The following is a 16968-nucleotide window of genomic DNA, read 5'->3' on the forward strand; positions in this document are numbered from 1 at the left end:
GGGTGCGGCGCTGGCTGGCTGCCGGGAGCATCCCGACACGTGGACGCGCACAGTGCCTGCCGCGGGCGCGCAGGGCCGGCCCTCCCACCCCGTCCCCCGGGGAGATGGCGCCTGGGACCGCGAGGCAGCCGGGCCGGGCCGGCGTGCGGGGTCTGTGAGCAGCGGGCCCCACGTGCGGGCGTCTGCCGCGTGCGGCTCAAGCGCGTGGCCGCCCAGGGACGGGGTGGAAGCCGACGGCGTTTGTTCTCCCGAGTTCGGAGCAGCGGCTCCACGCGGGAAGCCCCCGGGCACGGCGGTTGGTCCCGCGCGCTGTCTTGTCTCGTTCTGCAGCTGTAACGGGTGTGTGACTGGATACTCGCGTCGGTCCCGTCGCACACTGGAGCCCCGAGGCTTCCTCAGAGGACGCCGCTCACTCTCGGGGCCGGCTTTCCTCCCCTCGCGCGGGGTTTTCGAGGTCCAGCCGGGTCGCCGTAGTTCCGCATCGTGCGGTGGTCGACGTGTGAACGTGCCACCCGCCGCAGGTCACGGGACGTTCAAGGGCGGCGCACCGAAGAACGCGGAGTGGCCGGAATCTGTCGTGTGAAGCTCGTGTGCACATGTTTTGTGTGGAACCGCTGTACTCACACTCACGAGGTGTCCTCCGCTCGGACGGGCCGCGCGCACCCCCTCTACCCGTGTCCACACGTGGGCCCCGGCCCCGCCGCCTCTCGAGAGCGGAGCGCGCCCTGCAGCGCCGCTCGTCTAACGGTGCAGTAGCGCCTCCCCCTCTTGTCCCCACCGCGGGCTTTCTTCCTCCCTTTCTTCCTCCAGCACCTCACTTTCATCTTCCGTGCAAGGGCCCGGGAGTGGTGCCGGGGACCAATGCCCCTGGTCCTGCAGACGCTTCCCCCACCTGAAAGGAGGCCCGCAGACATCGTGTGGGAAGGAGCTGCGGAGCCTCTCCACGGCCTTGCTGGCCGACGCTCCAGATACAGCAGTGGGCCGCCTCTGCCCCAGGGCGTCGTGAGGAGGGAGCCCGCCGCTTGGGGTCCTGTAGGGTCCTATGCAGGGGACCTCCTGTTTTTCTGCACTTTTGTTCGTTATCTTTAAAAAAAATTTTAACGTTTATTTATTTTTGAGAGAGAAAGGCAATGTGAGCGGGAGAGGGGCAGAGAGAGGGAGACACAGACTCTGAAGCAGGCTCCAGACTCTGAGCTGTCAACACAGAGCCTGATGCAGGGGTCGAACTTGCAAATGGAGAGATCGTGACCTGAGCCGAAGTTGGAGCTTAACTGACTGAGCCACCCAGGCGCCTCTCGGTTCTGGCATTTTATGAACAGAAAGACTGATTTACACGAAAAAAAACTTCATAGATTTCTTGCATAGCCCAATATGTTCCAACCATGGTGAAAATAAAAATGGATTGCTTAAGCCACGCTTGCATCTGATTTATAAGGCCCCTTCCCCTAGCCTCCTCCTAGTGTGGAAATGGAGAGCAGGGGTCACTGTCCAAACACCAAAGAACCAGAAGGGCCTTGGGAATCACCTCCTGCAAATTAGGAATGAAGTGGGTGGGAAGAGAGTGTCTGTGGCCTCGTAAGACGCCTTCCCAAGCTCAGGAATCACTAGGCGGTCGGGCTGTGCAATGTCTGTCCCAGGGCATTTGGCGCTCCGTGCCCGCCGAGTGCCATCGAGAGGATTGTGGAGCCCCTCGCGTGGCCCATCGCTCCTTCCACCGGATGGTGTACGTGCTGTGAAGAAGCGCAGGAGGGAGTTGTGGGGAAGCCCCAAGGCATGTGAGGGGCTTGCCTGGCAAGGACGGTTGTGGGAAAGTTCTGGGCTGTCAGACTCGGTAGTGTAAACAGTGCATGCTCTTCCTGCATAACCTGGAGGTCATGTAGGGGAGGCACTCAGGGCAGACTGGGCTCTGTGGTTTGTGACTAACTACTTACACTGCAGGTCATGACCCGTGGACAGTATTCATCCTGCAGATGTGTTTTGTTTGGAGCATATGGTATTTTTAAAAAACAGGAAATTTTATGTCAAAGTCCAAATTTATAGCATATCCCAAGAAGTCAGCCTGACAAAGCTGGCCCCGGCGTCCTGTGCGGTTGCAGCGATTGGCTGAGCTGGTGGCAGCGGCCTCCTTCCCATGGGCTCCTGGTCCCTGGTTCCAGGCTGCCCTCCTTGCTCAGCCCGCAGTGCTGGTGAGCTTCTGCCCTCAGCTCAGTGGAGGGTTTGCTCCAAAAATGAGTTAATGACATAAATTGTCATTTAAAATGAATTGATATGAATTTATGAAGACTGAAAGACTTAGGACAGTAAGTTTATAGTATTGTGTGGGTGTCATGTATTTTTAAATAATGCCTCAAAAGTTAGTTTGCTTTGAGGATGGGTACGAGTAATAGTTTTGTTTTAAATAAACTTTCTAGCTCTTTCCACTGAGAAGACCTGAAGGCTCACACATCTGACTTGCAGACCTGTGTTTCTAAGAACCATTTCCCACTAGAAGGACCAACGCTCCTGGGGGAACTGACAAGTAGTAGGTTGGGGCCAGAGGAGGCGCGAGATGTGCCAGAAACCTCTCATACCAGTCAGCACCAGAGTGCGCAGAAGTCACCATGGATGTGGACGGAATGCGGCAGCCAGTGTGAGGATAACGTGTGAGCGCCTTACAAAGAACAAGGGTGGCAGTGGAGTATAGCATGTCAAATGCAAAATCCTTTTTGTGATAACAGAGGAAAGAGAATCAAAAGGGACAGGGCTTTTCCTGTAGAAGAATGCCAGCTGAGCCGTCCAGAAGGGACCAGAGCTGGAGAGTTACCATCTACGGATACTTCCGGTGTGCTGATTTAGGCAAAGGTAGTCAGTGGAAGCTCAGACCACTAAGTAGAGGGTCACTGGAGGGCAAAATATTCAGAGACCCAAAATCTTACCTTATAGATGATTGCTAGTTACCACAGGAAGAATGTACCACCTGAACCAAACGTCTCAGCATCACCAGTAATAGGCTAGCCACCATTTTGTGCTTCCTGATATGTTGCAAAAGGAAGTATGTGACATCACCTACATGGGATTCTTGCCAGGCATGTTTTACCAAATCTAATCAGACAAATGCAAATTAGGGGACGTTTTGCAAGATAGCTGTCTGGGGCCCTTCCGAACAATGAAGATTGAGACTCTCCTAAGGTCTCACGGGAGACATAAACTGTCATTTAAAATTAATTGATATGAATTCATGAAAACTGAAAGACTTATGACACTAAGTTTATAATATTGTGTGAGTGTCACATATTTTTAAATGCCTCAAAAGTCAGTTTGCTTTGAGGAATGGGTACAAGTAACAGTTTTAAATAAACTTTCTGAGACTGAAGGAGTCCGCGTGTGAACTCTAATTCACACATACTGCCTCTTAGGGCATTGTCGGGACGTGCCAAAATGTCTGAACATGGGGAAATCCGAATATGGGCTGTATGGGAGACAGTACGGAGTCAGTTACATTTCCTGGGTTTGGTGATGTGAGCACATGTGATTGTCGTGCCACGGGCTCATCAGGCCTGTCCATGTTCTCAGGAGTCCCCTCCTCAAGTCCCGGTGACAGTGCTGTGACACTTGCAGCCTGCACATGGATGGTCCAGCTGGACAAATGTGGACACAGGAGGGGGGAAGAGATGAAATGACCAGACAAAATGACAATTGGTGAATGTAGGTGAAGCATGTGGAGATCTTCACTGTATACTTTCAACTTCTCTGTAGCTTTTAAAAATATTGCTAAATAGGGGCGCCTGGGTGGCGCAGTCGGTTAAGTGCTGACTTCAGCCAGGTCACGATCTCACGGTCCGGGAGTTCGAGCCCCGCGTCGGGCTCTGGGCTGATGGCTCAGAGCCTGGAGCCTGTTTCTGATTCTGTGTCTCCCTCTCTCTCTGCCCCTCCCCCGTTCATGCTCTGTCTCTCTCTGTCCCAAAAATAAATATAAATGTTGAAAAAAAAAATTAAAAAAAAATATTGCTAAATAATTGGGGGGGAGGGGAACGTGTTTTGTCTTAATTTTAACTGATTTGTCCTTACCTCTACTGAAATATTTACATGTAAAGCTTTAAGTTAATTAAGCTGTTACCCTAGGGTGTCTTAACCAGGGGTTGTGAATCCCTAGAGGAGTGGGGAAGGCTGTATGAATCTCTTGATACATGTAAAGTGTTAGTAGATGAGTGTTTTTCTACACAGAGGCCCATCATATCCTCTCAGGGGTCCATCCTTCAATTAAGAACTATTTCCCTAGAATTAGTATTTCAGACATTATAAACTTGGTAATTGTGAACATAATTCTCAACTTATGGAAAACAAATCAACCTTTAGCACATTCCAACTTCTGAAAAGATTTGCTTCTATCAGTTGATAGTTTAATGTAAGTTTATTTGACCACAGAGACTCTGTTACTTAGAAACACACCATGACATTTCAATAGCATGATGCATTCCTTTTGTGTTCCAAACTAATACGTGTTCAGTGCAATCACATGTTATTTTTAATACAGTCTGCTTTCCCTTGTGTGGATTCACATTCTTCACATTTTGTGTAAAGGAAAAAATATGCTCAACTCAAAGTTTTGATTGTATCCATTTTCATGTAGAGAGAGAAAATGCGACTTCAAAGAAGAAATACTCATGCCTTTATTTTTCAGTTGTGTAATCACTAAGGCCTATTTACAGAGTTAGAAACATTCACTTCTTTGCAAATAACAGTGTGTGACAGAACCAGATTCCACCGTGGTTTACAGTCTCCACTCTTGCTGTTTGACATGTCAAGGCAGAGACATGTGAGTAACATGTAAGAATGTGCTGAAGCATTCAGGCATGTGAGCTCACGTGTGTGCTCACACACGCCTGCCCTGTTGACTATAGACCCCAGTTCCTCTGAAGATCCTCCACAGAGGGTCTGTTGGATCAGGTTCAGTCGGGGCTGTTATTCACAGGGACAGTCATGAAATTCACTCCCCAGAAGAACCATCTGCCCAGGGCCTCTGCACCCAGCTGAGGGACGGGAAGGCCAAGGCTTGCAGGCAGACTCTTACTCTGTCCTTACAGACCCACTCCTGGGTCATCTCTGAGGTCAGAATCTTAACTGCTGGACAGGTTTATTGATCACATACTCTTACAGTTTGGCTGGCTATTTTAAATAGGTTTTTCCTCATTTCAGGTGTTACAAGCAATCACAATGAGTTACATTTATAAGTCAGACTTAACTCTTCTTTCTTATAATCAGGATTTTTTTCAAGTCATTTTCTAAATTACTTCGTCTGTGATGAGAAGTAGTTTGGACTCTGTGCAGAGTCCAACACTCGCTGTGTGCTTATGGAGACTCCAGCTGAGCACACCCTATGCTGGTGTCTGTATGATGCTGTTCTGTATGATGGGTGTGAGCAGAGGCTCCCAGCGTCCCTCTGGAGCCTAGCCCTCAACAGAGCATTTGCTGACCCCTTGCCCAGAGTAAGATGCCCACTCCTTTTCCCACTATATTTCACAATCTAAGGAATCGGTTACCTTGAATAATTAATGTCTGCTATATTAAGAGGCCAGGCAGCCTTGAGCAAGTCACTGAACCTCTGTGCCTGCTGGTCTCATGACACCTACCAGTGAAGGAACGGATGCTCAGCTTCTCTGATGTCTAACCTGCGCCTAGCGTGGCAATGGATGGCACCTCATTTAACCTTCCCAGCAGCTTTGGGAAGTAGATGTTGTTCCCCGCAATTTCATGGGTGTGGAGACTGGAAATCAGAGTCTGAGTAACAGGATCAAGTCCACAGCTCATAAGGACCCCAGGTCAGAACCACAGTACTTGTTCTGGATTTTCAACTACAAGGAACAGACCTCATGGTAGAGTAGACTTCTGGGTTTGCACGCCCTGGAGTCATCTTGTATAGTTTAGAGCTGGCCAGAAACTTCTGTTTTCATGGGTACTTTTAATATTTTTGAATTTTAAGTTGACTGAGGATCTGAATTACTTTCAACTGTGGACAGAAGAATAGTTCAGTCATCTTCAGTCTGTAAGTACATCTCCTATGAGGAAACTTTCTGTTTTCTAAATAAAGGAGGAGGTGGAATAGATGTCATAAAGGGTTTTAACCGCCCTTTGAGGTTTCACTGAAACAGCGGAATTTGAGTAGCTCCTCGTTGTATGTCGGCGTCCATGAACCTAGTAATTCATGGTATGTTTAAATGATGGCTTTAGAAAACATAGTCAATGTTGTTATTATGCAGAACAATCAGTTGGTTACTAAGTATTACCAGTTGTCAAAGCATGACTTGGTTGTTTATAAAATACTCTGTTTTCTCATGTCTGTGTCAGAAAATGTTAATGATATAAATTATTTCTTAATTTTAGGACCCTATATAAATTTTTTTTCATTTCAGTTTCTCATTTTTTCTTTAAAAGTCCTTAAATTTGGGCGCACCTGGGTGGCTCAGTTGATTAAGTTTCCGACTCTTGACCCAGCTCAGGTCTTGATCTCTGGGTCATGAGTTCAAGCCCTTTGTTGTGCTCCATGCTCAGCGTGAAGCCTATTAAAAAAAAAAAGTCCTTAAGTTTTGCAGATTCCTTTCTGTTTTGTTTAGGAGCGGTATCGGTATCAGCTTTGGAGAGCTCATGAGCTGATCGGTGTAAACCTGGGGTCTGCAGTCAGTTTAGCACCAACTTTCTGCACAGGATGCAAGGATCTAGGAAATGATCCTTCTGTTCTTCTGGTTTTACAGTCTTATTAGAGAAACACGATATGCCCTCTGTCCATCAGCAGTGCAGCACCTCATATGCAATAAATAATCAGTGCACACCTAAGTCACAGTACCACATCTGTCACCAGGGTGGTGCCATGTATCCCGAGGGCCAGGTGAGGGGGGCACTTTGCACAGAGCCAGGCTCCTGGGTGCATCTTGTCTTGTGCCCCAGAAGCTCTGTGTGGCCAGACCACACGGCTCAGCTTGGATGGAGACTGGCCATGGACTTGGCTCCTTTGCTCCCTCGACATTGGGAGCTGCACTCACTGGGGTTCAGCTCCCCTGCCCTCCTCCTCTCATACCCCTCAGAATTGTCCTTGCCTATGGACTCCTTGCCTTCCCACTCCCCCTGTCCTCCTGCCCGAAATCTTTCATGACTCCCAAATTCAGCATATTCTTGCCCAAACTGTCCCTTCTTTGTCAGCCTGTCAGCAGCATCCCTGAGGCATAAGCAGTTCTCTTTGGCTCCCTTCTCATTGTGTCCTGGACGAGGCTTTGTGACAGTTTTCCTCCTGTCACCTGTACTGGCTGCAACAGCCCCTGCGGTGCTGGCTCACATCCCTTCCCGACACCTCACTACTCCTCATGTAAGTCTGGTCTCCCACTGAGCTTTTCCGACCTGCACTCATCCCCTCTGCTTGGCTGACTCACATCCTGTATCAGGGCCCCTCAAGCCTAATGCTCTTTCCTCCTCTGAATTTGGTACCATTTACCACCCATATTCTACCACGGGCTTTCTTTGTTACCCCTGATCTAAATTGAAATTTGTCAGTTCAGGGGCACCTGAGTGGCTCAGTTGGTCGAGCATCCAACTCTTAATTTCAGCTCAAGTCACAATCCCGGGGTCATGGGATTGAGCCCCACATCGAGCTCCATGCTGACAGCATAGAGCCTGCTTGGGATTCTCTCTCTCATTCTCTCTGTCTCTCTGTCTGTTTCTCTCTGTCCCCCCACCCCCAAAAATAAACATTTTTTTAAAAAGTAAAATAAATGTGCCAATTCAGGCAAATCATGTTTGCCTACAGCAGCACACAATACTACACTGAATGCAGTCTATGCCACCAGTAAATCTTTGGGGTTTTACCCTTTAGCTCTATACCCTGTGCTATATACATCTGTGGCTTAAATCTTCACATACTTACCAAATATAAAGTTATCTTAAGCATTACGATTTATTAACACTTCTCAATGAATTTATTTATTTTTTTTTTATTTTTTTTTTCAACGTTTATTTATTTTTGGGACAGAGAGAGACAGAGCATGAATGGGGGAGGGGCAGAGAGAGAGGGAGACACAGAATCGGAAACAGGCTCCAGGCTCTGAGCCATCAGCCCAGAGCCCGACGCGGGGCTCGAACTCACGGACCACGAGATCATGACCTGGCTGAAGTCGGATGCTTAACCGACTGCGCCACCCAGGCGCCCCTAACACTTCTCAATGAATTTAAAGGTTTATGCTACATACTACTGAACTGTTACTGGAATAATCACATTTTTATGTGCGAGCGGGCTAATCACCCTGACCTCACTTCTCTTGGAGGTGTCCAGGTGGACCAGAGGGCACTGTGCAAAGGCAGATTTCAGTTAGCGCTGTGGGTAGTTTTTTTTCATGTTTTTTTAAATTGAAGTATAATTAACATGCAGTATTATATTGGTTTCAAATGTACAATGTAATGGTTCAACATTCAATACATTATTCATTGCTCATCACGATCAATGTATTCTTTTTTTTTTTTTTAATTTTTTTTTTTTTCAACGTTTATTTTATTTTTGGGACAGAGAGAGACAGAGCATGAACGGGGGAGGGGCAGAGAGAGAGGGAGACACAGAATCGGAAACAGGCTCCAGGCTCTGAGCCATCAGCCCAGAGCCCGACGCGGGGCTCGAACTCACGGACCGCGAGATCGTGACCTGGCTGAAGTCGGACGCTTAACCGACTGCGCCACCCAGGCGCCCCACGATCAATGTATTCTTAATCCCCTTTGCCTATTTCACCCATCCTCCCCGCACCTCCCCTCTGGCAACCACCAGTTTGTTCTCTGTATTTAAGAGTCTGTTTGTCTCTTTTTTTCTTTCTTTGTCTGTTTCTTAAATTCCACATATGGAATTGTACGATATTTTTCTGACCTATTTCACCTAGCATTACACGCTGTAGGTCTGTCCGTGTTGTTGCAAATGGCAGGATTTCATTCTTTCTTTGGCTAATACTCCATTGAATATATATATACACCACATCTTCATCCATTTGTCAGTTGATGGACACCTGGGCTGCTTCCATCTTGTGGCTATTGTAAATAATGCTGCAGTAAAGATAGGGATGCATATATCTTTTCAAATTAGTGTTCTCATTTTCTTTGGGTAAATACCTAGTAGTGGATTTACTGGATCATATGGTATTTCTTAGGTTTTTTTGGTTTTTGTTTTGTTTTGTTTTGGGTACCTCTGTATTACATTGTTTTCCACCAGTGGCTGCACCCATGTGCATTCCCACCAATAGTGCTTGGGGGCTCCTTTTTCTCCACATTCTCACCCAACACTTGTTATTTCTTGTCTTTCTTGATTCTAACCATTCTGATAGGTATGAGGTGATATCTTTTTGTGGTTTTGATTTGTATTTCCCTGATAATTAGTGATGTTGAGCACCTTTTCATGTATCTGTTGGCCATCTGTATGTCTTCTTTGAAAAGATAATCTATTCAGATCCTCTGCCCATTATAATCAGATTATTTATTTTTTTGGTATTGCATTGTGTCTTTTATATATTTTGGATATCAGTCCCTTATCATATATATCATTTGCAAATGTTTTCTGCCATTCAGTGGTTTGCCCTTTTGCTTTGTTGATGGTTTCCTACACTGTGCAAAAGCTTTCATTTTGACATAGTCCCAATAGTTTGATTTTGCCTTTGTTTCCCTTGCTAAAGGAGACATATCTAGAAAAATGTTTCTACAATTGATGTCAAAGAAATTACTGCCTATGTTTTCTTCTAGGAGTTTTATGGTTTCAGATCTCACATTTAGGTTTTTAATCTATTTTGTGTTTATTTTGTGTATTAGATATAAGAAAATAGTCCAGTTTCATTCTTTTTTATGTGGCTGTTCAGTTTTCTCAACACCATTTGTTGAAGAGATTCTCATTTCCCTGTTGTATATTATCTCTTTTGTTGTTTATTAATTGATCATATAAGGTTGGATTTATTTCTGGGCTCTATATTCTGTTCTTTTGATCAATATGTCTCTGTTTGTGCCAGTACCATACTGTTTGGAGTACTACAGCTTTGTTGTAGATCTTGAAATCTGGAATTGTAATACCACCAGCTTTGTTCTTTCTCAAGATTACTTTGACTGTTCAGGATTTTTTGTGGTTCCATACAAATTTTAGGATTATTCTAGTTCTATGAAAAAACGTTATTGATGTTTTGATAGAGATTACATTGAATCTGTAGACTGCTTTGACAGTATTAGGTCTTCCAAGCCATTGACATGGAATATCCTTCCATTTGTTTGTGTTGACTTCAGTTTCTCTCATTAGTGTTTTATAGTTTTTGGAGTACAGGTTTTTTTACCTTCTTGGTTAGATTTATTCCTAGATATTTTATTTTTGGTACAATTGTAAATGGGATTGTTTTCTTAATTTCTCTTTCTACTGCTTCATTATTAATGTTTAAGAATGCAACCAGTTTCTGTACATTAATTTTGTATGCTGTGACTTTACTGAAGTTATTTATCAGTTATAGTAGTTTTGTGGTGGAGTCTTTAGAGTTTTCTATATATAGTTACATGACATCTAAAAATAGTGAAATTTTTACTTCTTCCTTACTACTTTAGATGCCTTTTATTCCTTTTTCTTGTCTGATTGCTGTGGCAAGGACTTCCAATACTATGTTGAATAAAAGTAGTGAGAGTGAACATCCTTGTCTTATTCCCAACCTTAGAGGGAAGGCTTTCAATTTTTCCCTATTGAGTGTGCTATTGGCTGTGGGTTTTTCATATAAGGCCTTTATTATACTGAGGTATGTTCTTTTTAAACCTAATTTGTTGAGGGGTTTTATCATGATTAAATGTTGTACTTTGTCAAATGCTTTTTCTGCATCTGTTGAGAGGATTTAGGGTTCTTATCCTTTCTCTTCTTTATGTGACATATCATATTGATTGATTTGAAATGTTGAACCACCCTTGCATCCCTGGATTCAATCCCACTTGATTATGATGAATTATTTTTTTTAATGTATTGTTGGATTTACTTTGCTAATATTTTGAGGATTTTTTTATCTCTAGTGGTCACAGATATCAGTATATAATTTCCTAATAACAGTAGGGAATTTTAACACCCCACTTACATCAAGGGACAGATCATCCAGACCAAAAATCAGCAAAGGAACAGTTGCTTTGAATGACACATTGGACCAGATGGATCTAACAGATAATATTCAGAACAGTCCATCCAAAACCAGTAGAATACACATTGTTTTCAAGCACACATGGAACATTCTCCAGAATAGACGAATCACAAGAAAAAAATCTGGAAAGAGCACAAATACATGGAAGCTAAATAACATGCCGCTAACCAACAAACAGGTCAAGAAAGAAATCAAAGAGGAAGTTAAAAAATACATGGAGACAAATGAAAATGAAAACACAAAGGTCCAAAATCGTTGGGATGAGGCAAAAGCTGTTCTAAATACAAGCCTACCTCAAGGAGCAAGAAAAATCTCAAATAAACAACCTAACCTTACACTGAAGTGTAAGGAGCTAGAAAAAGAACAACAAAGAAAACCCAAAGCCAGCAGAAGGAAGGAAATAATAAAGATCAGAGCAGAAATAAATGATATAGAAACTAAAAAGCAATAGAATAGATCAATGAAACCAGAAGTTGGTTCTTTGAAAAGGCAAACAAAATTAATAAGCCTTTTGGCAGACTCATCAAGAAAAAAGGAGATAGGACTCAAAATCAGAAATGAAGGAGGAGAAATAACAACCAACACCACAGAAACACAAAGGATTATAAGAGAATATTATGAAAAATTATATGCCAAAAAATTGGACAACCCAGAAGAAATGGATAAAAGCCATATAACCTCCCAAAACTCAATCAGGAAGAAATAGAAAATTTGAACAGACCAGTTACTAGCAATGGAATTGAATCAGTAATCCGTGAACTCCCAGCTATAAATAAAAGTCCAGGACCAGATAGTTTCACGGGGGAATTCTACCAAACATTTATTTTTAATTTTTTTTTAATGTTTGTTTATTTTGAGAGAGAGAGCTGGGGAGGGGCAAAGAGAGAAGGAGAGAAAGAATCCCAAGCAGGCTCCACACCATCAGCACAGACCCCAACACAGGGCTTAAACTCACGAACTGCAAGATCATGACCTGAGCCAAAATCAAGTCAGACACTTAACTGACTGAGCCACCCAGGTGCCCCAACATTTAAAGAAGAGATAATACCTATTCTTCTCAAACTATTCCCTCTCCAAAAAAATACATAAAAGAGGAAGGAAAGCTTCCACATACATTCTAGGAGGCCAGTAATACCCTGATACCAAAACCAGATAAAGACACCACACACAAAAAATGTTTTTCTTTTTTTTTTTGCATGTTAGTGAAAGCAGTCATGATGACTCCACCACAAAACTACTATAACTGATAAATAACTTCAGTAAAGTCACAGCATACAAAATTAATATACAGAAACTGGTTGCATTCTTAAACATTAATAATGAAGCAGTAGAAAGAGAAATTAAGAAAACAATCCCATTTACAATTGTGCCAAAAATAAAATATCTAGGAATAAGTTTAACCAAGAAGGTAAAAAAAACCCGTACTCCAAAAACTATAAAACACTAATGAGAGAAACTGAAGTCAACACAAAGAAATGGAAGGATATTCCATGAGGCTGACTCCTACAGTGATGTGTGGAGTCATCTGGCAGTGCAAGCCTGCAGAGAGATGGTTGGATCTTGCTCACCCCTGCTGGCAGCACCTGCCACGCCAGTTGCCCAGTGCCCAGCGCCCAGCGCCCACTCCGGTGTCCAGACTTCCCACTCGTTGGACTTCAGTTGGAAGATGCAGAGTAAGTCCAGGCTCAGCCACGTACCCGCTGTGCTTCCTAGTGGCACCCACCCACCCTTGTCGCAGTATCCTGACCTGCCTGCTGCCCAGGGAGTCACAGGTTGTGGTGGGGACAGAGGATGTGGGCCTGTCTGCGCTCCCTCCAGAACACGTGCTCAGCTGCTTGCCCTCCGGGGTGTTTCAGGTCAGAGGTCAGCAGCCTTTGGTTGTTGCAGAGCTGCTCAGGACCACACTGCCCCACTGCGCTGGAGCTGTGGAGGAACAGCTGTGCCAGCTAGACTTCCTTGCCCGGCACACGGGGAGCGTGGCTGCATCCAGGCACCTGAGAAATCTTTCCTCAAGCCAAGGCTCTCCAGCCATGTGTTCTCAGAGCGTAGGGGAGCTGGGCAGAGGGTTAGGGAAGGACCAGGGACTTTGATGCATGTTCTTTGTGAATCTTAAAACTTGGTTTGTGATTCAGATAGTGCCTGTCCATTGGTTCTAAGAAAAGCGGGGTGTGGAGGGGAAGCAGCTAATCTCTCTGAAGTTAGCAAAGCTGCTTGTCTGAAGGAGAGTGTGTGCACTTCTTCAGGGACATTTCCACCCCAGGGTGCCATGAACCCCTGATGAGCCATGCTTGAAATCCACTCATCTGTTCCAGACACATTATGTCATAATTGAATCAAGTGATCCCAGACAAGTGCAGTGAGTGTACAGTTTAATCATTGGAGATCAAGGTGGGCACCCATGTGTCCTGATTCCTGGTGTAGTTATTTCCTTATAATCAGTCCCAGGCTATACGTGTCTTTCACCATGTCATATCTTCAGTGCTTTTTGTAATAATTTTAAGCCAAATCCCAAAATTAATAATATAGTTAGCATTCCTTGTATGAATGTGCACACACCTTTAATGTTTTTAGATCATAGCTACGCCAGGACTTTTTCAGTGTACATATGTGTTAGTAATTACAGCATATTTCTGAAGCCAAGCAGAACATCTGTTTGTTTTTAACATTATATCGTGAAGAACATTTGCTGTAAGGACATTTATCACTTTTTTTTTTAATGGAATTAAAATGTCCTATCCAGGACATGATGAAATTTCAAGGCTGAACATTTCATTGCTAGACATATTTTATATTTTAAGTTGTAAAATCAAAAATAAAAGTGTCTTCCAACTTAAAAGTAAAGCTTCCATCAGTCAGTCTGGTTTTCAGCCTTCCTAGAGACTCTGTTCTGTCAAGGTGTTCCAATTGCACAGTGGGCTCTTACTGTGTGCCTGGGCCTCGTGGCACTCCAGGGCTGGGGCGGGGGGGGGGGGGGGGCGTGGGGGGGTGGGGAGGAGCAGCATCCCACTGGGATTCATGGGACCCGCACTCTCCTGGACCCAGGCAGAGGGAGCTGAGAACCCTGGCATGCTTCCCCACCGCCCCACCTTTTCTGCTGACCTCATTGCACCTTATCTCCCCAGCCACACCATGTGTTCCCAGAGAGTAGAGACCTGTCCAATTCTGTTTATTCCTGCTTCTCTAGAACAGCGTCTGGAACGCCCAGTAAAGTCAGAGTGAGAAGTAAGTGCAGGAATGGCACAGTGTCCGTCTGCATTGTTCCGGGTGCTGCACATTCTGCTGACTCACCTTAAACTTTGCTCCCTAGACTGCCTTCAGCAGGTTATGTCAGTGCATGTATGTTCCCGCAGCCAGAAGCATTAAAGGTTCTTGTTAAAGGAATGAATAACTGCATATTCTTATTTTTACCTGTCTCCTCCATTCAACTCGGCCAATTTAAGTTAGTAATGCCCCTACTTTCCTAAACTGGTTATAAGTCCCAACTTTTTGTTCCCTAAGATTCTGCTTCTGCTCTTAGCCACCTGGCTTAAGCCTCTGCCCTTGGTTCTAACAGTCTTCATCATATTATTATTCTTGTTCATGTTATAATCTCAAAATCCTAGCTACTATGAGAGGGTACCTAGAAAGAAGGGCTCAGAAATAAGATTAGCTTGGGATGCCTGGCTGGCAGTGGGTGGAGCCTGTGACTCTTGATCTCGGGGTTGTAAGTTCGAGCCCCACATTGGTTGTGAAGATTACTTAATAATTTTTTTTTAAGAAGGAAATCAAATTGTCTTGAATAGGATATATCAAACTCATATCTGAGAAAGTTAGGAAATAGCTTTGGTGAATATGCTGGTGGCTGTCAATTTTATATAAAAGGTAGGTAGTAAGTACACTCACCTGTGTACCACATTTCCTGGATATTTTTCATTCCTCTCTGGTTCTCATGACAGCCCTCTAAGTGGGACCAGAAGCTCCCCCAGGTGGAAAAACCACTATTGAAAGATTAGGTCACTGAAGTTTGAAAAGTTAGAGTAACCTGAATATGAGTTCCTAGACACAAAGCTGAGAGCAGCGACAGAAGTCAGCACAGTTTCTGTATGTGTCCTTTATAAATTGTTCCAGAAATAACAGACAAAAGATCATTACATAATAAAAATTTTAATACCATATAGTTTTGGCAGGTTCTAGTACATAGTAAATACTAATAGCTTTATGTTAAATTGAACTGGATAAAAGTATACTTTTGAGCACATTGAAAGAAGGTAGTTGCTAACAGTAACCATTGGAGCAAAAATTTTCAAAAATGCATGCCTTAGGGTTTATATTGATAAGGTGTAGTCAAGGACAATGAACATATTTTAAGCAAAGTCCACTACTTTCCATAAAATCTTTTGATCTTGAATAAAGAATAATGAGGGTGATCTTAAAATATTGTTTAATTTTTTAAACTGACACAGAAATTTTAGATTTTGTAGTAAAGTTTCAAAAATAGTGTAGAACTCACATATGCCCTTCTCCCAGTTTCCTCTAATGTTAATAAGCAGTATATAACAATACTACAGTCCTCAAAACCAGGAAATTAACATGACAGGAGTGTTTTAATTTTACACATGTGATTAAAAAAGGAACTAAGCAAACCCAATCACTAAGTATATTTATACCAATAATTGTAGCATAGGATCTTATAGAAAATACTAAATTATTTTAACAGTAGGATAATAAACAGAACATTAATTTGTAAGTTCCACCTATTTTTTTTTCCTGCCATGCACTTCTTGGTCTCGAACCATAACACATGTATTTTTTAAAGGGACTTAGAGCCTAGCCTAAAGCAATACGCAGGTCGGTTGTAAAGGACATTCTTATTTTGCTCCAGATTTTCCCAGTCTAACTCAGCAGCGAGTAAGATCCTGTTCTCTTGAGGAAAGTTGCAGGAGGGGGCTTTTTTCTAGAGTGTGAAGCTGCACTTTCACTAAGACCGCTGGAAAACTAAACTCAGGGTGTGTTTTGGTTGTTTCTCTGTGGGCTGGGTCTCACTTATGGATGACAGATGCTACTACAACAAATACAGGAGTATGGTTTGTAAGTGATGAACAAAAACTTGGAATTATGTGATATTTTGTGGTTTAAGAACTATACTTGAATATGATCTTATGCATGAAAATGCATAGGATGATATTTCTCTTGTTTTAATATAATTGTTTTCAAGATGAAGGTGTTCCAGGGTTGAATCGCCATCTTCTTCAGCATTGCAGATTTGTTCTGGAAGAATGTTCCTGAGGAAACATAGATATACAAGCCATAAATGGTCCAAGTAGTATTGAGCTTTATGTAACTTAGTTAAATGTCACCTTTTTAAAAAAGTTTTGGTGCTCTTCCTTTTCAAGTACCAGAGAGTATATAACATGGTTGAAGATAGAATATAAGTGAATTTTAGCAAAAAGTGTAAAGGAACATCAGGGGGACAGGTGAGAGAATTTCCTAAAAAACTTTTATTTTCCTAAAAAATTGTTTTAAGGAAACAAAAAGGCAAATTCATTCGTTTCCAGAATTTGAGTTCTGTATGTCAAAAAGAGCTGGTGTAAAAATATTGAATTTGAGGGTCAAATGAGTTTCCATTTATTATCACGAGTGTTCATGGTACTTGCAGTCTCGTGTTTCATAACTCAGCCCACAACTTTAGTCTTTGTGGCCACATTTAAAGACGTAATGAATCTATTAATATGAGTCTTGGCCTTGACTGTCATATCTAGTGGATGGATCTTTATGATCAAAGCTATCCTTACATTTTTTATCTCAAACTTGCTGGTGCTCTTGTTGAAGATACTGAGTGTTC

The 16968-nt window shown here is 43.4% G+C and overlaps 2 protein-coding genes across 8 annotated transcripts in view; one reads left to right on the top strand and one right to left on the bottom strand.

Moving 5' to 3' along the window:
• LOC123593251 (centromere protein P) overlaps nucleotides 1-16968 on the top strand; it is a 237672-nt gene that overhangs the window by 146173 nt on the left and 74531 nt on the right. The window lies entirely within an intron of this gene.
• ECM2 (extracellular matrix protein 2) overlaps nucleotides 15275-16968 on the bottom strand; it is a 39475-nt gene continuing 37781 nt past the window's right edge. For all 4 annotated transcript variants that reach the window (XM_045468857.1, XM_045468859.1, XM_045468856.1 and 1 more), the window contains one exon: nucleotides 15275-16408. In XM_045468857.1, coding sequence (XP_045324813.1) covers nucleotides 16240-16408 — 169 coding nt within the window. In that variant the 3' untranslated portion in view covers nucleotides 15275-16239. The remainder of the gene's footprint in view (nucleotides 16409-16968) is intronic.

Source organism: Leopardus geoffroyi, chromosome D4 (assembly GCF_018350155.1).
Source record: "Leopardus geoffroyi isolate Oge1 chromosome D4, O.geoffroyi_Oge1_pat1.0, whole genome shotgun sequence".
In the NCBI taxonomy this organism is placed as follows: domain Eukaryota; kingdom Metazoa; phylum Chordata; class Mammalia; order Carnivora; family Felidae; genus Leopardus; species Leopardus geoffroyi.